Genomic DNA, 25,461 nt, shown 5'->3' on the forward strand with positions numbered 1-25,461 from the left:
TCGTTATATTATTTTTTCTCCGATAATTTGCATGAAAATTGATCGAAATTTCAATGTATCTTTATTTTTATAGATTTCCTTTGGTATAATTTGGTATAATGAAAATATTTGAAAGTTTCTTCATATCTCTTTATCGAATTGTGACACTCGTTATATTATTTTTTCTCCGATAATTTGCATGAAAATTGATCGAAATTTCAATGTATCTTTATTTTTATAGATTTCCTTTGGTATAATTTGGTATAATGAAAATATTTGAAAGTTTCTTCATATCTCTTTATCGATGCGTTGAATTGTGACACTCGTTATATTATTTTTTCGCCGATCATTTCGATGCGTGAAAATTGATCGAAATTTCAATGTATCTTTATTTTTATACATTTCCTTTGGTATAATTTGATACAATGAAAATATTTGAAAGTTTCTTCATATCTCTTTATCGATGCGTTGAATTGTGATACTCGTTATATTACTTTTTCGCCGATAATTTGCATGAAAATTGATCGAAATTTCAATGTATCTTTATTTTTATCGAAACTAGAAAAATTTCTTTTGGTATAATTTATTTATCTCGATATTGTCCCCTTTAAATTCCCATTGGCTTACACGAATGATTTTAGTTACAGACTCGAGGATTGTAAATTAATGTAAGCTTGACAGTCTAATGGATGACTGTATTATCGTACAGTCGTAGATTAACGCAAGATAGATAGCAATTTATGTGAATAGGCTCGTAACAGAGAAATCTGACGTAGGTTAAATTAATAATGAAAGTAAATAAGCGATTAAATTTCACTCTCGATACGACAATTTTTCGTGAAAAAGTTTCAAAATAATTCGAAACCGATATTTTCACGAAAAATTCGAGATTTTATGGGGAAAGGATATTACACAGTAGAATCGTAAACGGTTAAAAAGATAATAATTCATCGGATATCAGAATTCTCCAATATGGAGACAATTATATGGATAGCAATGTGAATAGGCTCGTAACAGAAAAATCTGATATAGGTTAAATTAATAATAAAAGTAAATAAGCGATCGAGTTTCACTCTTGATACGACAATTTTTCGTGAAAAAGTTTCAAAATAATTCGAAACCGATATTTTCACAAAAAATTCGAGATTTCATGGGGAAAGGATATTACACAGTAGAATCGTAAACGGTTAAAAAGATAATATTTCATCGGATACCAGAATTCTCCAATACGGAGATAATTAGTCGGTATTATGAGATACGTATAATCGGCCGAGTGTAATTATCTCTTCCTAAGCTTTGATATCAAAATCCAAAGAGAAATTTCGGCATATTCGAGGAATATGTACCGAGTGCGGTGCTCGAAAACACATGATATCTTATTAAGAGCATTTTGCAATTTGAAACGCATTTCCATGTGAAAAATTCATAATTTCCACCGGATGTATTATTAGGCTCGTGTATACTGAAATTGTACGCGATAATGTTATATAAAATTTATTATTACATTACAATTTTAATTCAAGTTTTATCCGTTATATAAAATTATAATACTTTCATCGAAATAATGATCATATAATTTCATACGCTTCTCTCGATCATTGATAAATTTTCCATTCTTTCTTAATTGTCAATCTCTTTGCAACTCATAAATACATCATTATATGAGATAACATTTTTACAATGAAATGGATTAAATACAGATTCGTCTTATTCTTCAAATATCGTAACACTGAATATGTCATTCTTGCATTCTGCAAATTTTATTTCCTAAAATGCATAATCATTTATGAAATATCATCAATAATAAGGATTATAAATAAATATAATAATATCAATCGAATAATTCCATAAGAAAACTCTGCAAATTATTAAAAATTATACTACAATTATTAATTCGTATAATATGATATTCGAATATTAATTAATTGGTAATTATTGAAGCACAAATTAATAAAAAAAAAAGGAATAATATAAGGAATGATAGAAAGAAAACAGCGGAAACGTTATATCATCAAGAGATTTTTTTTCACATCCACAGGGTCTCCTCCCTCTCCCTCCCCCGTTTTATTTGATACGCTCTTCCTTTGTTCTCCGCCCATTGCGTCCTACATACGCTTAACAATTAATCGGGGCTTCGCAGGGCAAGCCACTCTCGCGGCTGTTGAAATGGATGTTGCAAAAGGCGCACCTCGGGATAATTTGCTTTAAACCCGTGTTCCCGATTGAACAACGGTAACGTTATACAACGTTGGAGAAGAAGAAACTTTTGCGTCGGCTTTGAATGAAAAGAACGGTGCACACGGTTTTAATGTGTTCGATGAAAAACATTCGAATTTAACCGCGAAATCTTGCGAATAATAATTAATAAACGAGTTTTATGAATCTCGTTGTGTCCATCAACGTATCTTTTTCCTTTTTCTTCTCTTTTAATCGTGGATATTCTTAATAATTTTCGTAACAATAGTGATTTATATAAAGTGATGAAATTTCGAGTAAAGAATTTTTGGCGGAAATATTTTAAATTTTAAATTTACGATACGAATTCTGATGGAATTCGAATTATACGAACGAAGTGTATTATTGTGTTTATTTATATTATATAAAGGAAAAGGGATAACACGTTGAGGAAAGCTGTTTTAAATAACTCTTTTCTCATTTTTTAAATTTTAAATTTTAAATTTATGTACGATACGAATTCTGGTGGAATTCGAATTATAAGAAAGGACTGTATTACTGTGTTTATTTATTATATGTAAAGGAAAAGGGATAACACGTTGAGGAAAGCTGTTTTAAACAACTCTTTTCTCATTTTTTAAATTTTAAATTTTAAATTTACGTACGATACGAATTCTAGTGGAATTCGAATTATAGGAACGGAATGTATTACTGTGTTTATTTATTATATATAAAGGAAAAGGGATAACACGTTGAGGAAAGCTGTTTTAAACAACTCTTTTCTCATTTTTTAAATTTTAAATTTTCGTAGGTGATGAAATTTCGAGTAAAGAATTTTTGGCGGAAATATTTTAAATTTTAAATTTATGATACGAATTCTGGTGGAATTCGAATTATAGGAACGGAGTGTATTATTTATTATATGTAAAGAAAAAGGGATAATACGTTGAGGAAAGCTGTTTTAAACAGCTCTTTTCTCATTTTTTAAATTTTAAATTTTAAATTTTCGTACGATACGAATTCTGGTGGAATTCGAATTATAGGAACGGAATGTATTACTGTGTTTATTTATTATATATAAAGGAAAAGGGATAACACGTTGAGGAAAGCTGTTTTAAACAACTCTTTTCTCATTTTTTAAATTTTAAATTTTCGTAGGTGATGAAATTTCGAGTAAAGAATTTTTGGCGGAAATATTTTAAATTTTAAATTTATGATACGAATTCTGGTGGAATTCGAATTATAGGAACGGAGTGTATTATTTATTATATGTAAAGAAAAAGGGATAATACGTTGAGGAAAGCTGTTTTAAACAGCTCTTTTCTCATTTTTTAAATTTTAAATTTTAAATTTTCGTACGATACGAATTCTGGTGGAATTCGAATTATAGGAACGGAATGTATTACTGTGTTTATTTATTATATATAAAGGAAAAGGGATAACACGTTAAAGAAAGCTGTTTTAAACAACTCTTTTCTCATTTTTTAAATTTTAAATTTTAAATTTTCGTACGATACGAATTCTGGTGGAATTCGAATTATAGGAACGGAATGTATTACTGTGTTTATTTATTATATATAAAGGAAAAGGGATAACACGTTGAGGAAAGCTGTTTTAAACAACTCTTTTCTCATTTTTTAAATTTTAAATTTTAAATTTTAAATTTTAAATTTACGATACGAATTCTGATAGAATTCGAATTATAAGAAAGGACTGTATTATTTATTATATGTAAAGGAAAAGGGATAACACGTTGCTGTTTTAAACAACTCTTTTCTCATTTTTTTAATTTTAAATTTAAAATTTTAAATTTTAAATTTACGATACGAATTCTGATGGAATTCGAATTATAGGAACGGAATGTATTACTGTGTTTACTTATTATATGTAAAGGAAAAGGGATAACACGTTGAGGAAAGCTGTTTTAAACAACTCTTTTCTCATTTTTTTAATTTTAAATTTTAAATTTTAAATTTACGTACGATACAAATTCTGGTGGAATTCGAATTATAGGAACGGAGTGTATTATTTATTATATATAAAGAAAAAGGGATAACACGTTGATTGTTTTAAACAGTTCTTTTCTCATTTTTTCTCGTCCACCATTTGCAATTCCGCCATTAATATTTAATTAACGCCTCTACTTTATAATTCCAAATACGTGCACGCTCTAAACGGTGACGTGCCGATAAAACCGGGAGGAATTTAACGAGAAATTATCGTCTCCTCCTTTTGTCTCCGTAACATCCGAAACGATCCCCGCGAAACACAACGCGATACACGAGCATATCTGATTCAGGAATTACATCGTCGGCTGACATTCATGGACGTAAATCACGGATCTGGCAAATGGTTCGTTGAAACGTTGTACCCAGCCAATTCCAACTTGTACGCGAGTTAAATTTACAAAAGAAGGAAAAATTGTTGGTTTATCGGTTAATTTGGTAGCCATGCTTATTACTGGTAGAAAAATGTCGTTACTTTTCGTTGATTCTCTCCTATTATATCGAATATCTTGAGAAAAAAAAAGAAACATTATTTCAAAACTCTACGTAAAAATTTAAGGGGAGGAATTAAAAATTAAATATAAATTAAATAACTTGCATTAAAATCAACTAAAAAAAAGACTTTCTTTCCTTTTGCTTGATTTATTATATTATTTATAGAATAATCTTCCGCTTATTTGCGTGTTACAGGAAATATCGTTATCTTTATTAATTCTCTCTTGTTGAAACATCATTTCAAAACTCTACATAAAAAATATATACTCTACGTAAGAAATATAAATAATTGAAAGAAAAATAAAAAAAAGAAAAGAAATTAAAAATAGTTGCAAATAGTTTGCATTAAAATCAGAATCAATCATTAAAAAAGTCTTTTTTTCCCTCTTGCTTAATTTATTTTTCTATCTATATGATACAATCTTATTCGCTTATTTTAAAATATATCCTGCACTGTTACACGCTTTGCATTTACATGTTTACATAATTCTGTTTATCGATCCAATATGTATCATATCGTATTGCATGCATATCCGGCTGTGTACATGACATATTAAAGCTTTGAGCAGTAGGATTTCGGTTAACCAAAGTATTCAATTACGTTATCAGGCAATAGCGCGAAGAAATAAATTATTATTGGAGATAAAAATGACAAAGTGAGGAATTTTTAAAATTTGGACGATGAAAAATCTTATCAAATAAAATTAACAATAACGATAATAGGAAGCGTCTCGAATATTAAGAAAATGTTAAGAATCCAAAGGTAAAAGTCAATTTCTTCCTCTTCGATGTATCTTTACGTTTCTATGTAACAATGTTTTTCTCTGTTTCTCCTCTTTGAATAAACATAACAACCGTCCCTTTAAACGGTAAATTGCGTGCCTTCCATCCTTTGCATGCAACTCTATGTTGAAGACGATCCAGTTAAATGAAAGGATAGTAGAAAATCGTGAATGCTGTTCGTGTCTTTTTCACGATTGTGAATCCTTGAACTGAATTGTACGTGTAAATTATACGTGGATATTTTTATATTTTATATTATATTTTTTTTTAAGTGAGAAAATGTTTCATCGTTGCACAACTATTCAAAGTTTTCTCGTTCACGAAAGTTATAAACGCAATGCTTAAACTTTCACTTTAATATCATGCAACGAAAAATAAGTTTCCTATTCCTGTATTGTAGAAATAAAATTGTAGTTTAGAAAACTATAGTGAAATGTTGTATTACTGCAGGACTAACTTTGCTAATATTAAATTGAATTTCTGAAAAAGATTGGTTTTTTTTTATAAATAAAAAAAAGACGTGATTTGATGAGAGAAGATAGGGGAAGAATTTCAATTGAATTTGTAACGGAGAATTTTTTTTTTATCAAGTTTCAAGAAAATAAAAATTCCATTATTTGTTCGGAATTGGAAAAATAGGATAAATTTAAAAATCTTTCTATTCTTTAGATCTGTAAGATTGAATCGATTTAAAGAAAATGAACGTTGTACTTTTTTTCTTTCTTTTTTTAAGTCTTTATGAAATAATATTTGGCACAACACACGAAAATTATTCGTAAAAGAAGACTGTTTTAAAAAAATATATATTTTATCATTACTCAGACAATCATTTTGTTCCCATGGAACTAATTCCAATTTAATTTACCACAACGTGCAGAATCACAGATTTGCTTAAAATTGTTCTACTTGTAAAGGATTGCTATGATTTATGTTTGTTAGTTTCCACCAGAGAGCACTGATTACAAAGGATTTCTGAATGTACAAATACCTGTTTCAACTCTGTAACCAATTCTCTTTTGTTACGAATTTTTTCGTTATAATCCGCGTGAAGCTGTCATTATTATTTTTCTTAAAATCAATTTAATATTAGCAAAATAATCCTGCAGTAACACAACATTTCATTATAGTTTTCTAAACTGCTAATTTTATTGCTACAATACAGAATAGGAAAATTATTTTTCGTTGCACGATATCTTGTTTTATTATTTCAATATAAAATCAATGTTAATCAGTGATCAATTGGATATAAAGAAACATTTCTATCTAATTAAATCATTTCTTTGAAAAAAAAAAAAAAAATCTAGATAGAAGATCTCGAAAATCATGAATCGAGTAGTACGGATTAATTATTGGTCGAGCAAGTAGAACAGACACGTTATATATCCAACCGAATAGCATAAGGCGATCGAAAAAGTAGTATCGGTCGATCATAAACGAGATACTGAAGTTCATATATTGATCTTTTCTACTGGTGTAATGATTCATCAAAATTTAAAATGATTCTCTAATCATTTTATCTGTACTTTTAGCTGCCTAATGACTGTCCATACTGTTCGTCTCTTCGCCTAATTTTTTCCCCCTCAGTTTCAAATTAATTAACAATCACTTTAATTCTTTTCCAGGGAACTCAGGTGCATTAGGAACAACATACACACTAACTTGATGTTCACCTACATCCTCGCAGACTTTATGTGGATTCTAAACAACGTGATGCAGGTACTTTCCTAGAAAATGTTATATTTTTTTTAGTAGAGTAATTCCTTAATGCATTCCTAATTTCTTTCGAACAAAAAAAAAATAAGCTTAATTTATCGTTTGATGTTAAAATTTTCAAGAAGTCGAATCAAAGATAAATAAATAGGAATTTTTTCCTTTTTTCCGTTCAGCTTCGTTTCAGCGACGAAATGATAATGTAAAATGTAATTGCGTTTAAAATTAAATAAATTCACCGAAAATTACGTTGCGACATAAAAATTAGGTTAATTCGGTTAGAAGATTTTTTCCATGAAAGAATTTAATTTTGAAATCTTATAAAACTTCCCTCTCTCTCTCTCTCTCGGTTTGAAATTTTAGAATTAAAATTCTCTCTCTTATACAATGAAATACAATTATTCGTTGAAAAATATGTATCGATGTTTGTGAAAAGGAATTAAAGAAAATGAAAATACGCAAGATATTTATTTGACGCAATATACAAAGAGAACTAAAATGCTACCACTTGTTGCTGGAACGTAAAACTAGAATGTTCTCTTGAAAAAAAAAAAAAAAATTGATTTAAATTTTTCGTGAAATTCAAACAATAAAATGATAATAAAGTGACCACTCTGAAAATTATAATTAATAATTTGTAGCAAAAAAAGTCAAATATCTTATTCATTTATCGATAATTTTTAATAATATTCGCGAAACATATTCTCCTTTGAACGTATAATTCTCCTTTATTAAACAAGTTGAAATAACCCATGAAATGTTGTAACAACAAATATGCATGAATATTACGAAACATCTCCATCGAGTTAATTATGTTAATTATGCTAATTCGACTTCGATCAACGAAGAATTACACAATAATAACATTCACGATTTAAAATAATACATTATCAGATACGTTAAACAAAAAAAATTTTCGCGTATGTATTTTTTTTTCTCGTATTATTTAATTTCTTGTCATATCGACAAATATTTTCCGCGCCATTTATCATTCTCGTTATTTCACTCTCTGATTTCTTTTCAATTTGATTTTTTTAAAAACGCGAAATTTTATCATCACATTTTTTTCATCTCGATATTTCTGTTGTTGTCATCGACAAAATTTCATCAACAATTTCTCATTAAAAAAAAAGATAAATAAAGAAATTTCATCCAAAAGCTCGTGAAAATAATTATTTCACAATTTGAAACGAGAGAAGTAACGTTACTTTCAAAATTCGTGGAAAAAACTAAAAAGTGGAGGATCTCGAAATTCCAAATTCGAAATAAAGTTTAAGGGCGAGTTTTATCGGTGAATTGCACGAAAAGCATGATTTCCTTTCTTGGCCGACGAGAGAGGTAGTTGCCAACGTGACCGGAAACATGTTTGTTCGTCGATGGCGAAACATCTGGTAGTCGCGGTAACGAGCCCCACTGGGAAGGAAAATTAATTACGGCGAAATGGCCGATGCGCCTTTGGTTTTTCGATAATTAAAAGGCCGATACGAACGATAAAATTGGCCGCTCCGTGTAAAATTCAATTCACCGGCCACTTTTAATTACCAATCCGTCCGCCATTTTTATGCTGCTTTCGGTGGCACCAATTTAACCGATGGATTGTGTGAAGAGAAGGGAAAAAAAAAAGAATTCCCCGGGTTGAAGATTTTATAATTTAACAGGAATTTTAACGATGTTAAAAAAAAAAAAAAAAGCAACGAAACAATTTCTTATCGAATAATGATAACGAGAAACGTTCTTTATCTACTTTGTAAGATAATTGTGGTCAGTCAAGTGAAAAAAAGAAAAGTCAAACAATAATATGGATCGATTAGAAATATTAGATCAATTATCGAAGCGGATAAAATAAAATAAGAAACAAGACAAAGTAAATATAATTTCTACGATGCAGTGTATTGATTAAATTTATTAAAAAAGTAATTCAACAAGTTCATTCAAATAGTATAAATTAAAAAAAATAAAAAAACTCAACTTCGCATGTTTTTCCGAAAAAGATTTTTACATTTTTTTTTACCCAACGTATTTTCGTTCGGTGAATTAAAACGCTAAATTATATTTTTCCCTAAAATAAAGATATAAATTTTCATTTCGTGGAAATGATAAAATATAAACGTTCAACAATTTCTTCGATTTTTTTTTTTTTTTTATTTAAATTAAACATCCGATCTGGATTTACTGGAAATAACTCTGGCGCGAATTTTGAATCGGTTTTTCCAGGTCTCGATGCAACCGGACGTACCGACTTGTGTCGCTTTCCTGTCGCTGTTTCATTATTTCCAGCTGACCAATTACTTCTGGATGTTCGTCGAAGGTATTCACACTTTTCACTATCCATTTATTACTCGAATCGATTTCACTTCCTTTTCCAAATAATATCCAAATTTCACTCCTTCATTTTTATTATCCATTCACGTTAATCGCTTATTCTTCCAGGTCTCTATCTATACCTGTTGGTCGTAAAGACTTTCACGGGCGACAATATCAAGTTGAGGCTGTGTCTCATTATAGGCTGGGGTAAAGTTTCACCTTTCTTCTATCTTTTCTTTTCAAAAAAAAAAAAAATAAATAAACCGCAACAAAAATATCGCACGTTTTAATTTTTCTCCAACGAATAGATCGTTTCGAAATGACGAGAATGTAGAAATAAAAATTTCGAGAGATCGAATATCCGGAATTTGACGATTTTTCACCGGATCTGGAAGAAATCTAAAAAGAAACTAAGAGTATCATCATCGTGACGCTTTATACATTTCGTGCGGCAAGGAAGGGGAAAAGGAAGAGTTGCACGAGGAGTAACCGTACTGTGACTAAAATATTTCTTTTCCAAAATTCATATTTCGCGAACCTTCCTATTCTAATAATCGAGAAAATCCCGCCTCCATTGGAAATTCACTTCGAAATCAATATCGAACCGCTACACACTGATGCAAAAAAAAAAAAAAAAAAAATGAACGAAAAAGAAAAGTACGAGAGAAGAAACGAAATTCGATGAATAAAATAACGAAGTTTGGAAGGGAAGAAGATGAACTCGCTCGTCATTCCTATATGATCCCTCATAGTATGTTATGTCAAAGTGCTTTCCTTTAATTTCCCTTCCCTATTTGTTCAATTTATTCCACTTTGATAGATTAAATAAATACTCAATAATACTTAAATAAATAATTAATAATACTTAAAGATACATCTGACGAATTCTATTATCCTAGATGCAACTTATAATAATTTTGTAACAAATATTTTAATTTTTTAATTAACATTCGCATTGGTTATTGAAAAAATCTTATCTTCTTGATAAAATATCATTATTCGATTTTCTTTTTAACGTAAAATAATAATATATAAAATAGTAAAAATTAAAATAATAGATAAAATAATAAAAATTAGTCTCATTTCTTATGAATGTAAAGTTATTCTGTCAATTGTGTGACGATTCGTTGCTCGAGCATATTTTGCATAAACAAGATCGATATGATTTCAGGTATACCGGTTCTGTTTATCACAATGTGGTGCATCGCCAAATCACTGGACCAGAATGCAACGAGTCAGGTATGAAATCGTTATTATTATCGAACGAACTTTGCCCAAACTTCGAGGTGTATAATTTCAATTAAAGTCGCACAAGTTTTAAGTTTTACATGGCCTTAATAATTTTTACTTCAAACTGATAAAATCCACAATAAATTCTTCAAGAGAGATTCTTTCGAATAATTAATCTTCTAATAATTCTCTTCTGAATCAGGATATAATATTGAAAGATACAGAAAGACTGTATATAATAGTGATTAAACTTTTCCATGTAGAATCTCTAAATCGATCTTGAATCAAAAAAGGAAAAAAACAGTTTCCACACGTTTTACAAAAGAAGCTTATGTAGAAAATTTTAAGGGGAAATGGGATCTTTTAATATCGTAAATTTATATAAGAAAAATAACACATTTTATGCATCAAAAAGAGATCAAAAATCCAAGGGATTCTGTCGACGTATCAATTTCCGGTGCTAGTATCGGGAAATATTGGATAAAAATCTCGAGACGCGATCCACAATGATGACAATGTGACGTAAAGAGAAAATAGGAATAAAGAAATCGATGGAAAATAGGAAGAGGAAGAGATAATTCCTCCTGTGAAGTGATATAATACATGTATCTCATATATACTTAATATGTGGAGATTATGATAAATTGAATATCATTTTTATATACGTGGAAGGGGAATTTGATCGATGATCATCTCGTTCATCTTCTTTTGCCTGATTAAAAATTAATAATAATAATAACGATAGGAAAAAGTTTCAGCATTGATGATCTCTCAATATTACTTTTCTTACGTTTTTACACGAATAAAAAGCGAAGAAATATCGATGAAATTTTTAATAAAAAATAAAGTTGAATAAGGGTATAACATAACACGATAAGATGACGATGTTACATGAGTCACTCGAGGGACGGGGTCTCTCAGTTTCAGAAGTTTCAATATCAAATTTCTTTGAATTCTCACAACTTTAAGTTTTATAGAGTTGGAAGAAGGTGCAGTGTTGATGCATCGCTATGCTATATATTTATAAGCAATACCGTAGAGATAAAAGTTTCCTTTTTCATACCTCTGAAAAATTATTTCAAACCGATTCAACTTCTCCCATCTCGATTCTAAATAAAAATCCATTTTTATAAATCTATTAATCCAATTCAATGTTATTTATATTGATCGATTTACAAACTTCCATAACTTCTGATAAACGTTTCTCCACGTTTCATCTGTCCAAAATTTTCCTAACAATCTGACGTTTGAATAATTGAATAACTTGTATCACTTGTATTGAATTTCGAATTTGCACGAGCTCATCATGCAACAACTTCTCTCACCTTTAATTTTCTCAAAGAAAACTCGTGGATACTCGTTGTACAATTGTATTTCTCTTTCTCGTCATGCGACGTGACTTTTCCAACACACACTCGGAAAATAATTGAGGTTAACCAGATGAAATATCATCGAGAAAGATGTTTCTCGCGTCCACCACGAGAGGGAAAGAACGTGTTTACCCCCCCGTAAAATTAAACTCGAGAATTGGCCCAGTTTCAGCTAATAAATGAAACTTACGATGTTCACAGGACATTGCGCTAGGCAAACATTGTCCCTGGATGGTTTCGCATGCTTACGACTGGTTTTACCAAGCCCCAGCTATTTTGGTTCTCTGCGTGAACGTGGTGTTCCTCTTCATGATAATGTGGGTGAGTACGTGTGAATTTCCCGATCTCGATCCATTGAATGAGAGAAACAAACGCGAGTGATAAAGGACAATGATACGAGAAAAGATATTTATATTTTGAATTCTGAAATGTTTCTGAAATATATGTACGTATAATGATAAAATAACGTTACAATAATATCGTAAATTATTCTAACAGGATTTATATCGCGTGATAATTATAAGGATAATAGAAAATTAATATTGAAATTGGATGAAACATTAGGAAATTTAAAATATAAATAAAAAAATTGTCCATTCGATTACTTAAATGTCAAAATATATAAGGTATATAAATTCAATGGAATATGTTTAGGATTTTCAATTGGAAAATGATATTATCTCTCAAGTGTATGAATTTGAGGATTAAATATAGATAAGGAAAGTAAATAAAGAAAGAAAAATAAAATTAATTGATGGAAAAATATTGAAATCAGTGCCATCTAAAGTGTTGCCGATGAAAGTAATATAAATAAGGAGAGTAAATAGTGAGAAGGATGGAAATAGATTAAAATTATTGAAATCAGCGCCATCTTCAGAGTGCCGCAAATGAAACACAGAAGAAAAGAATAGAAAATAGTGGGAGAAAGATAGAGATAGGATAGAATGAACTATTAACGCCATCTCTATGTAAATGAATATAATAGCTTGGCATCGCTTTTTAAAATTTTAAAATATAACTTTTCTACTGAATAGTTATCACATGACATTTCCAAGATGTTTCACAACATTAATAAAATATATTGATAAAATAATATCTATTGTTCACTTTAAATAATCAACGTATCTAAAAAAAATAATATAAGTTCAGATTAGATTACATATATTAGTTCTTAACTTGATTTCTAAAAATTTTTGAAAAATCTTTGAAAAATCGATCAATTACCAGGTCTCGTCACCCATTTGAAGTAAAAAAATAAAAACAAGATATTATTAAAAATTAATGATTAAATTTGAACGAATTAGAAAAACATAAAACGTGAAAAATAAATTAAAACAATGGATAAAAGGGACATAAAACAAATAAGAAATAAATATTATGTATAAATAAATCTAAATATTTTTAGATCTTTAGATTTAGATTAATTCGTATCAAAAATATATTTCATTATTTAAAATGAAATAAGAAAAATTTAATTAATTATTGAATTTACATTACAAATAGCAACTCCAATCATTGCTAAAAGGAAAAGAAAGAAAAAGAGAAAAAACAAATACAAGAGAAGAAATAAATGTTCAACAAAAAACAATTATAAAAACTCAAAAAAAAAGAGGGAAAAAAATAACGAAGAAATTAAAAAAATTCGAAATTCGAAATTCTACTAAAAATCAAGAGTTAATGTAAATTAATGATAAAATAAAATATTAAAAGTTAAACTAAATAAAATTGAAAATTGAAATTAAAAATTGAAAATAAACTAAAAATTAAAATATATTAAAAATCAAAATTATAAATTGAATTCAATTGAAAATGAAGAATTAATAATAAAGAGAATTAATAATAATAATAAAATAAATAAAATTGAAAATTGAAATTAAATTAAAAATTAAAAAAATTAAAATAAATTAAAAATTAAAATTTAATTATAAATTAAATAATAAATAAATAACGATATAACAATTCTATTAATTTATAATTAATATTATATGTATAAATTACAAGTGAAAAGTAATTTTCAATTTGAAAGGATCGATAGAATCGATGTGTCACTCGCGGTAGTTCGAGACAAACTGAATGTTAAGCCGTAATATTCTTTCTCCGAGGTTAAGCGTACGTCGCGCGCGAGGTTACGACAGATAAATTTAAATACATATTTCAAAATCGATATCGATAAATGATTTTTCTATTATAATTTATCAATTATTTAATAACTTTTATATTTTTTATAGTTAATATATATCATCAACAATTGATTACAATTATTAACGTTACAACTTACATATTTTTTTACAAGAAAAATTGCACTTATATTTCTATGGGATTTATTAGTTGTTTTCATAATATTTTTACATCATTTTTAAGTCTTTTACGTCATTTTTCAATTGTAATAGTTTTACAAGTTTCTAAATCTTAAGATTATTTAAATTTAACGTAAAAGAACTTGTTATTTCATGCACATTAAACAATAAATTGAATAAAATAATTATAAAAATATATTCCATTTTCTTTTTCATATTATATTTTTTTAAATGATACATATTTACACATTTAATACATAATTACATATTTAAAAAAATGAACAATGTATAATGATTAATACAGTTTTTAAATTTCAATTCATAATATATTAATTTCTTTGTTTCTGGATTAAAATTTCTATAATTTTTTATGTATAAATAAATAAATCATACTTTTCCATTTCTAAATCTTATTTATTTTTTAATCATTTATATAAAGTTATATTTATAGTTAGCATTTATTATCAATTAATCTGAAAATTATATTTTATTCTTTATTTAAAAGATCAAAAATAAATTTCTTGTTTCTATCTTTATTAATTGAAACGAAGATAATTATTCTTTAGTTCAATAATTTTTAAATACTTTAGCTTAATTATTCATAGATAATATATTTTTAATTTTATCATTTTATCACTCACTTGTAATAATCATTCTAAAATTATACTTCTAATTACTTATCATTTTTTTTTTTTTAAATAAGCTTTCCAGCTTTAGGAGAGCTTTCAAATATCCATAGTTTCCAATTCGAATTTCATGATTCTCAAAAATCAATTTGAATTCATTATTTGTTCTATTATTTTTCTTTAGAATAAAAAAAAAACAAACTAGTTCTAGTTTTTAGATTGCCAAGTATTTTTAAAAAAGTCCATCCAAAAATCAAATTTCATTCTATAGAATTTATTCTCCTCTTCTACTACCTTTCCTTTGTCCCCTTGTAAAATTTTCTTCCCCGCAGGTGCTGATAACGAAGCTCTGGTCCGCGACGAACGTGGAAACTCAGCAATACAGGAAAGCGAGCAAAGCGTTGCTGGTTCTGATACCGCTCCTCGGGGTGACTTACGTGCTGGTTCTAACAGGGCCGACCGAGGGTCAGGTTGCTAATGCATTCTCCTACGCTCGAGCCGTGTTACTTTCTTCCCAGGTAATGCGACCAGGAAAAAGTATATCTCGTTACAAAAACTTCGCCTCGCTTGGAGGGCGAAAAATTCAGAAAGAAAATGGGTGCGCTCATCGCGAAATGTTACCCTCCACCTTTGATCAAACGTGAATCTACTGTTTGAGAATTCTCTTTGATCGTTGTTTAATTCTCTTTATCTTCCGTTCCGTGTTAATAGAGAGAAGACGATTTTAAGACAATTTTGTCCACGTTCGTTGGTTTTTAAAAATTTAAGGAATTCAATTTATTGGATTCTTATTTTTTTTTTTTTTTGGAAGATTAATTTTAATTTAAAGGATTTTAGGTATATTAGATAAAATGTCGATTTCGAGGGAAAAATTAAAATCAACCATTTTTAATGTTATCCAAATTTTCAAAGATTGTTTTCTCGTGAATTGCAATGGTTTAATACTTTTTTTTCTTTTATATATTTGTAATATATTTGTACTAATTAATACTGATACTGATGTTTCGTATATTTATTATTTGTACTTATTCATAAATGTTGTGATATTTACAATTTGTATTTAACACGTTTGTACATTATCAAATCAATGTAATCTTTTATTTTTTCAATATTTCTTTCTATCAGTGAGAATTTACACGAACGTATCTTATATAATCGAGAATTGATTTCCTTTTTATTTTTTTACAACAAAGTCGTACGATTTGGGGAAAACATTAATTTGTGCTGATTCGTTGTTGTTTAAGTTTTGAAACTTATGAAATTTTAATTCCTGATTTTGGGATTCCTTTTTTTTCCTTAGGTTAGCGCCAAGATTTTTCTCTGAAACAATAGAAAAAGATACATTGAAATTTTTATAAAGAAACATAATAACTAAATATTTATAAAGAAAGAAAGCAGTTGGAAAATTAGTAATTAAGTAGAGAAAGAAAATTTAAGAAAAGGTTCAAGAAAATATTGCTAAGATGGAGGGCTTTTTGATAATTCAAATAATATTCATTTTAAAAGAAAATTTCTATTCTCTCCATGATTTAATTGGAAACGAGTTTTTCTTCTTCAAATATTTTTCCATAAATTCTTTTGATATTTCATTTAAAATGGCGAATTTTGAAACCTCATAGATCTTAGTACGTACTTATCTCTAAGAAAATTTGAGAAGATAAGTACTATCTCTAAGAAGATTTATATAAAATTCACAAACTTATAATTTTATAGACATATCACCAAATTATCGTAATATCTCTTTTACAAAGTTTCTTCTTTCATACTATCTGTTCCTTTGCATTAAAATTCAAACTTGTTCTTTGCAAGAACAAAAAAAAATTTTGTACATATCAATTTCGTATTAAAAAAAAATTTATAACAATTCGAAAATAATTCTATGGACAAAAAAAAATTAAAAAATAAAAATATATGTATTTATAATAAAGAGTCCTTGGAATAAAAAAGTTAAAATATTTTATATATTCTGATAATAATCTCTATGAAAAAAAATTTTTAACAATTAATATTCTCGACTTAATTTCAAATTTTAATTAATCTTAATTATTCGAAACTCCAAAATTCTCCGTTTTTTCAACTTTTCCAACCATTCTCAATCTGTAATAGAACGCTATTAATAACAGATAACAAATTGATTAAAAAGACACAGAGTCCACGACAAGTAAAAAAAAGTCAAAAATTAATTTTCCTTCAAAAATGATAGAAATGCTAGAATCACCAATATCACAATTGAAATATTTAACATTTTTCAGGGACTGTTCGTGGCATTGTTTTACTGTTTCCTGAACACCGAGGTACGAAACACGGTGAAAAGCCACATCGAACGTTGGACCACGGCCCGCGATCTGGACACAGAAAGAAGGTATTATAACAATTGGTCTCCCCGTTCAAGAACAGAGAGTATAAGGTATTCTATTCCCTTAATCCGTCTAATAAATCACTTAACTCTCATTTAACCTCTTTTGACGTCGTTCAATTTTCGTTCGAAAGGAATATATTTTCATATTGGGTCACGAATTGAAAGTAAAACATTTGAAAGTAAAACTTTCCTCCTTAAAAAAAGAAGAATTCCTCTCCGAGAGTTTATCTCCCTAAAAAAATATTTGTATCAAAACATTTAATATAAAATTGCTTCTTTTTTTATCAGATAACAAACCATCTAAAAAATGTTTAATTTGATTTCTGTTAAAATACAAATGAAAAAATGCTTAATAAATCTTTGAAATAAAAATAATTTTAAATTTATCTTTAATTCTTTAAAAATTGAATTAAAAATTTTCGTCAATGGACTCTGCATCGAAAAATTATAATAATAATATTTTTTAATCGTCCACTTGCGAAAAACAAACAACTTTTGAAAGATTGATAATATATTCGAGAATAAAATTCTCGAGAATTATCCTTCGCTGGTGGAAATTTCTAAATTCTGTGCAATGCAATGCAATGTCCATTTGTAAGAAATACTCTCGAGAGAAACTCTTTAAAAGTTTTATTCTCAAATGTATTCACACCTTTCGCTCGAAGAAAATTAAAATTAAAAAAAAAATACTCGCGACGAATAATTGTAATTTTTGAGTTTAAATTTGTACAGATAGAATATAATATGAAAAGTTAAAACGCTTAAATGGGGACGATTTAATATATTTAGACGTTTTTGGATTTCGTTAACGGTTCAATTTGCAGATTGTACTGTCCACCATCGAACCCGTACAGAAAAAGGGACTCGTCTGTAAGCGAGACGACGACCACGACCGTTGTTGGATTGAACTCGACGACCACGTTTCTAGATAAATCGAAGAAGGCGATCTCGGAGGATATGAACGAATAGGGATGATTTCGATCCAATAATGGAATAATTTACTTTGAAGAATCGATTAATCGTGGGGAAATAATTCAAGCTGCATGCACTTGAAAAAGAGATACTCGAAATTCAACATCTTGAAAGAATATCTCTATTTTATTTCTTTGTTTCCGTTTTTTTAATCCGATATTTGGAGAGTGAAACGATAACCTATCTGATAAGATGGGAAACCAGTTGTTTATTAGTTAAAAAAATATGTTTAATATTTCACAGTTGCAGGGAGGAATATGGATTAGAAAGTGAATTAATTATTGTGAATGTTATAAGCGATGAAAGCAAGGGAATAGTAACTGAAGGAGGAAAAGATTGAAACGTATATATCTTGTTAAAGAATTGTTTATGAAAGAATCGAAAAAAAAAAATGTGTGAAAATATTTATTTATTAATTTACTATAGCTTATGCTATATGTAATGTGCCTGCTTTTTCATATTTTCATTTTCTCTCATTTTCAGTTAAAACTAATTTTTACTAGATTCTTGAATCATTTTTTTTGTTTTGTTTTACATACAATCACATTTAATTTACAAATATTTTATGATACAAATTGATTGTGAATTGATGAGTACATTATATATATGTATGTATGTATATATACATATATATATATATATTTGTTTTCTTCATTTTCGCAATAAATTTAATAAAACAATATTGATTTAATTTCATTCATATGTAAAAATATCCGAAAACAAATACAATAAAACGATACTTCAAATGAAGTGATTCAATTCTTTCAACCTTTTCGTTGATTTTAGTTTTATCAATCAATCCTTTCTTTCATAATATATTTACATATACATATATATTTATAGGATTACCAATAATTAATTAACTTTACAATCTGTATCTCCCTAAAAAAAAATATTTGTATCAAAACATTTAATATAAAATATAAAATTGCTTCTTTTTTTTGTCAGATAACAAACCATCTAAAAAATGTTTAATCCCTTTGATTTCTGTTATAAAATACAAATGAAAAAAAAAAAAAAATGCTTAATAAATCTTTGAAATAAAAATAATTTTAAATTTATCTCTAATTCTTTAAAAATTGAATTAAAATAAAAGAGAAAAATAAAAGAGAAAAATAAACGGACGAGCGAAAATAAAAATATTTTTCGAATTTTTAACGATGCAAGGGGTGAATCTGTATTAAAAAAAATGAATCAAAAATTTAAAGCGTCTATTCTGAATAAATTATTATTATATATACATAATTCTCGATAAAATAACAATGTTACAAAAAATTAAAAGAAATCAAAAATTAATTTGCAAGATAATTCATAATTCTTACACAATTGAATTTTATCTGGATTATTTTAAAATAAATATCACGATTATAATTACAATAAATATCGATAATAAGTTTAATTAATTTAATTAATTAAATAAACAAAAATTTTTCATTATAAAATATATTAATTTAAATTTTTGGATTTTATCAGATGTATTAACTTAATTATACAAATTAACAATTCTAAACTTTTGATCAGTAGTGTGGATGGATTCACCCCTTGAGTTACACCATCAATTTTGCGACATATGTATGTATATATCGATTCGTAAGGAATGGTTGGAGAAATTAAAAAAGATCCTAAGGTATGCGGCAATGAGTTAACATTTTTATTTCGAATTATCATTTGCGTTAGGAAAAAGATGCCCTCTCATTCTTTCCCATTCACGCATCCATTCATCCATTCGTTCACCCTTTTCGCCACCCTCCACACTCGCTTCCCTTCGTATCTCTCCTCTTTCCTTCTTTTTTTTTTTTTTTCTCTCTTTTCCTTTCTTTAATGTCTTTATTTCATTTTAACGTAATGTTCAGGCTCAAGAAAAAAACGCGAACGCGTTTCGTGTTCGGAGGAAAATCAATTTCGCTGTTTTAAATTTCTACGACACCCATCACCAAATTTCCACGGGGGGACTCCTGTAAAAAAGAAAAATTTGTGAGAATTCTTTTTTTTCTTTTTTCATCCATTTTGTTTCTTCATCATCCAGAACATGGTACAATCTTTTTGTCGACAATTTATTTAAATGATAATATTTAAAAAAAGTAAATTATAAATGAATATGAAATAAAGAAAAAGGAAAAAAAAATTCCTTGAGAAAAATTTGCAAATAAAACTGGCTAAAATTTATATATATATATTGGTATGAATAAATTATGTTAATGTATTTAAAATTATGCGTTTTAAAATTTATTAATACCATTCGATACATGTGATAGATATATGTTTGTTATAAATATATTATAATATAAATAGATCATATAAAAAGTTATTATTTTAAACTATTATTAAAACTATTTCTAATTATTTTACCCAGTTTCTGTTTGCAATTGAAAAAAAAGGTGAATAAATAAAAGAATCGTGAAAAATTTCTTTTTCGAAAAAATATTCATCCATACTGTAGTATGTGTTGATATCTCTGGTGCAAATTTACATAGAAAAAAAAAAACAATCTTAAAAATTTTAAATATTAAAAATTTTGTCAAATTATTTTTTTAAATAAGTTAAAGCATAATTTATATATCCGTAAAAACAAATACAAGAATTTCTCCTTTTCCATTATCAAGTATTTACATTATCTATTAATAATTAAGATTTAAAAATTTACAATAACAAATAACATTTGTTGAAAAAATAAAAACTTTTAAAACTTAACTATGTTACAATAAAAAATATATAATTCGTTTATGTTAAATATTTTTTTTTTTTTCGTTTTAGAAATATTATAAAATAAAGAAAAAATAAATAAAATTAATATAATAAAATATTTATAAAACAAATATTACGTATCAAGATTGAATAAGAGAGAAAAAATATTTATTATTATAACAAATTGTTAATGAAAACATTATTTATTTTGACTCCATTGCGAGAAAGCTTTGTTGAGTATCGAAAATATATTGTAAATACGTATTAACAATCGCTTCCGTAAAACATTGGGCATCATTATATTCCCAAATTCGTGTACATATCGCAAAATTTTTAATTTTATCTTATTTAATGATATCAAATGACCGATTACCATATTTTATATCTATTAAGATTTATAAAATGGTGTTACACAAAATTTTATGCGTGTGCATGTAGCTATACAAAATTTTAAGAGCATTACATTATGATCGACATTATATTATGAAATAATGATTTAACTATCTTTGGAAAAATATGACATATATATATATATATATATATATATATATATATATATATATATATATAAAGATATATATATATGTATAAAAGACAAAGTAATATTATGCCCGGTAACAAGAACGTTACTTGGGATTTAAATTTTGTCCAAAGATCCAAAAAGATAATTATTATTAAATAACTATGAGATGAAAAATCGAAGAAATGGTACCTGATATGTCTTGAAAACTTTATTTTGATATTCAAATATAATTGAGCAAGCTTGTACTTTATATATATTAAAGTTTGATATAATCCAAAGTCATTGATATTAAAAAACGATTAAAAAATATTAGAAAAATGAATAACAAACACATTTAAAAATCATAAAATAATTCGAAAATTTTTTGAGCAATATTTAAATACAGTACAATATATATTTATAAATTTTAATAAATAGAAATAATATAATTTCTTTTAACTTGTGAAATTGATATAAAACATTGTGATAACATAATGTGAAAAATGATCTTTGGACCTTTAGAAATTATCCCTTTTAATAACGCTATTTATTATTTATTTACTATGCATCAGATGATCCGTGAATGTTTATTAAATAACTTCGTATATACAAATTTATATAGAAACAAATTAAAGCAAAATTATAAATGGTATGCGTTATTCCATTAAATGTGTTGTTTTAAACTATCATTTAATATACGTCTATCACTGTAAGAACACAATTTCATTAAGACAGCATGTCTTATGTTTTATATTAAACTAAATTGGACTAAATTGTTTCATAATAATAAATCCGTTTGATAGAAAGAATTAAATGCCATCTATCACGAATTATAATATGTACTATAAGCAGTTGGAAAGATTTCGATTTTCTTTTTAATAAAGAAAAAATTTGTAAAGTTAATCAATTTGAAATATATTCTTATTGTTGGCGAAAAAAAGATTAATTTGTATTCACTATTTTTGATAATTTAAGATGATAAAATCAACAGGATAAATTTCAAATAAAATTTAAATATATAAGGAAAGATGTAAGAAACAATAGAATTCTTCTACATGAAATGTTCATAACGAAAACTGTATTAAAAAAGAAAAAAACGATATTAGTATTGAGATTACGAACCTTACATGTATGAATTATTTTTGTTTTCTTTACATTCAATGTTAATTTAATATTATATTAACAATTGCTGTATTGTTCATATTATTACGTGACCACTTTATATAACCTAACAATACTTTATACAAGTTTTTATAATACAAATATATTACGCGACAATTCAGTTTATATACCACATAATATTATACTTTTAGTATTACATCTTTCATGGATTAAACCTTTCCTTATACAAGGCAATGATTTTATTCATATGTAATGTCATTGATAAAAGAATCTATTTGCTTTTAAATTTAAAAAATTTTTTTTTCCATTGTGATATTGGGAAAATAGAAATCTACACACTTATGCACCTCCATCAACAAGCATACTTCACACCTATTCACTTTGAAGGTATTAACCTCGAGGTATCCTCGTGATTCTGGTACTTTGGTTTTCCATGAGTGAACGGCAGGTATCTGTATTTGATCATATGCTGCAAATAAATTTTAAAATACATATTTTAATAAATTTTCTTACATAATTATTTTTTCTTAATATGTTATAAATAATCGATTTTATAAATTATATTTATAAATTTATGTATATATATTATAATATTATAAATTTAATAAATTTATATAAAAAAAATGAATAATTTAAAATAATAAAAAAAATATTGCAAATCAAATTATAATAATATACGGTTTTACCTTTATTTGACGCTTCATAGTAATGCAAAATAGTGTTATGAAATACATAACAAGTATGGGCCAAAATACTGGTACATTGAAGCAATCAAACATAGTACATATCATAGCAATAACTGTAGATTTCATCACAGAATACCAGAATTTAAATTCAGGTAACCTTCTAATAAATGGCCTAAATTCTTCATTAGATCTTGTAGGTAACTCTGGTCCTTCACCATCTATTAAAAAATTTCTGTTAAAAATTTGTTGTGAAAATAAAATTAAAATTGTTTTAAGTATTAAAATTACATAAAATTATAATCAAATTATTATTAAAATTATAATCATTATATGAAATTTTGAAGCATTATTATTTAATTTTATATTATTAATAAATAGTAATTTCTATAAATATTATTGATAAACACTCACCATCAAAATCCATTGCAGGATCAATTTTAGGAGTAAGGAATGCTATGAATAAATTTAGATGATAAATTGCTAATGCATATGTGACAATGTACCATCCCTAAAAATATAAGCATAAAAATATATCTGAACTTTTTTAAATTAATCATTCATTTTCAAAACAATAATAACTTACTTCTGATAAAAATACACGCAAGAAAAAAACAAATATTAGAAATAAAGCAACTGCCCATCTTGACACTACATGAGGTGTCCAAAGATCCAAATATCTTTGATATAACTGTAATATAAATATATTTATACATTACTAAAATTGAAGTCTTTAATAATGCTGAATATTGTTAATATTTAAAAAATTACTTATAAAAAATAAAAATTATATTAAAACTTATAAAATAAAAAAAAAATTAAAATAATAAAATTTCAAAAAATTTGAATACATACTTGTGATATTCTTCCTATTGCTTGACTGAAAACATTTCGTCTTGCAGGACCACCCAGATGCTCATCTTGCATCATTTTACCTTTCTACGATAAAATTTTTATTTTAATTATGAATCTTAAATATCACCTAAATATTATAAATATATAAAAATATTATAAATATATAAAACTATCATTTTATATCAATAAATATATATATTATTAATAAATATATCTTTATATATTATATTAAACTAAATATTGTAGATAAATAAAATATATATAATAAATAAATATTTAAAAAATAAATAAAAAGTAAATATTTATTATAAGTAATCAGATATTAAATAATGTACTCAAAGTTACAAATTAAAAAATAAAATAAAATAAAAATCAGAATCAAAATCAGAATTATATTTTATTTTATTGACTTTATTAAAAAAAAACATTAAAAACTTCTATTTATATTGATAGATTTGATTAGATATTTAATTATAAAATTATAATATATAATTTTTTGTTATATTATTAAATATATTTTCAGGTAATTAGAAATAAAATTGTATAACGTATTGTATAATTAATTCTAAAAAATTTTAAACTAAAATAATATAAAAAATGTAATCATAATAAAAATACTTGTTGAACGTTCGAATATATTATATTTATAAAATTTCTATTTATAAATGCAATTTTTGATAATACAAGAAATTAATATATCGAAATATTAAAATCAATTATTAAAACGGAACAAGATTGCTGTAATATAAGTCTTCCCAAATAATAGTTTGATCAAATGTTTCTATCAAACACTAACTTAAAATTTATATTAATTTTCATAATTCTATTTATTAATTTTATCAAAACATTTTTTTAAATAATTAAGAAGATTTAATTAAAATATTAATAATATTTTCATATAAATTTTCAATAGCATGAAATAAACTGAACGATGTGCACATAACCTCCTCATTTTACAATTATCCGAAATTTAATTGTAAATTACAGATAAAACAAAAATAAATAACATTTACCTAAGGTATTTGTACGTTTTCAGCCAATCTTCGCGATTAATTCGCTGTTTATTTAGTTAAAAAAAAATAACACGTCACAACATTAATGGCATGCTATGATTAGACGTACTATAGAATTTGCAAGGTGTTTCAACTTATCTTTCTGATATCGTGTCATAAAACTAGACACCATTAAATCTGATTCTTATGTAACGAATGAGATAATTTACATCAATTTATGATTGGTAAAACATTTAAATTAAAGTTACCAATTCAATTTTTTAGAACACATAATTACAATCGAATATATAAATAT

At 26.2% G+C, this 25,461-nt stretch overlaps 2 protein-coding genes across 7 annotated transcripts in view; one reads left to right on the forward strand and one right to left on the reverse strand.

Moving 5' to 3' along the window:
- Positions 1-18,699, forward strand: part of LOC413829 (diuretic hormone receptor) — an 86,788-nt gene extending 68,089 nt beyond the window's left edge. For 2 of the 3 annotated variants that reach the window (XM_016911383.2, XM_016911384.2), the window contains 8 exons: positions 7,061-7,154; positions 9,363-9,456; positions 9,579-9,659; positions 10,624-10,691; positions 12,254-12,373; positions 15,308-15,493; positions 17,228-17,382; positions 18,159-18,699. In XM_016911383.2, the coding sequence (XP_016766872.1) occupies positions 7,061-7,154; positions 9,363-9,456; positions 9,579-9,659; positions 10,624-10,691; positions 12,254-12,373; positions 15,308-15,493; positions 17,228-17,382; positions 18,159-18,303 (943 nt within the window). In that variant the 3' untranslated portion in view covers positions 18,304-18,699. The remainder of the gene's footprint in view (positions 1-7,060; positions 7,155-9,362; positions 9,457-9,578; positions 9,660-10,623; positions 10,692-12,253; positions 12,374-15,307; positions 15,494-17,227; positions 17,383-18,158) is intronic. The other variant, XM_397268.6, reaches the window with a different exon arrangement.
- Positions 16,048-25,405, reverse strand: LOC410094 (protein RER1). 4 transcript variants are annotated; one of them, XM_006567949.3, is made up of 7 exons: positions 25,167-25,405; positions 24,154-24,237; positions 23,885-23,989; positions 23,713-23,809; positions 23,302-23,519; positions 23,011-23,084; positions 16,048-16,295 (listed from the first exon to the last, which is right to left on the reverse strand). In XM_006567949.3, the coding sequence occupies exons 2-7, from the start codon at positions 24,226-24,228 to the stop codon at positions 16,277-16,279; spliced, it is 588 nt and encodes a 195-aa protein (XP_006568012.1). In that variant the 5' UTR covers positions 24,229-24,237; positions 25,167-25,405; the 3' UTR covers positions 16,048-16,276. The 4 variants fall into 4 exon arrangements, with proteins under 4 accessions (XP_006568012.1, XP_006568009.1, XP_006568010.1 ...); XM_006567946.3 differs by lacking the exon at positions 16,048-16,295 and adding an exon at positions 19,935-20,261 and having other exon boundaries at positions 25,167-25,403; XM_006567947.3 differs by lacking the exon at positions 16,048-16,295 and adding an exon at positions 20,094-20,261 and having other exon boundaries at positions 22,955-23,084; positions 25,167-25,402.
- Between the last annotated feature and the right edge of the window lie 56 nt (positions 25,406-25,461).

This window comes from Apis mellifera, linkage group LG3, assembly GCF_003254395.2.
Source record: "Apis mellifera strain DH4 linkage group LG3, Amel_HAv3.1, whole genome shotgun sequence".
Classification (NCBI taxonomy): domain Eukaryota; kingdom Metazoa; phylum Arthropoda; class Insecta; order Hymenoptera; family Apidae; genus Apis; species Apis mellifera.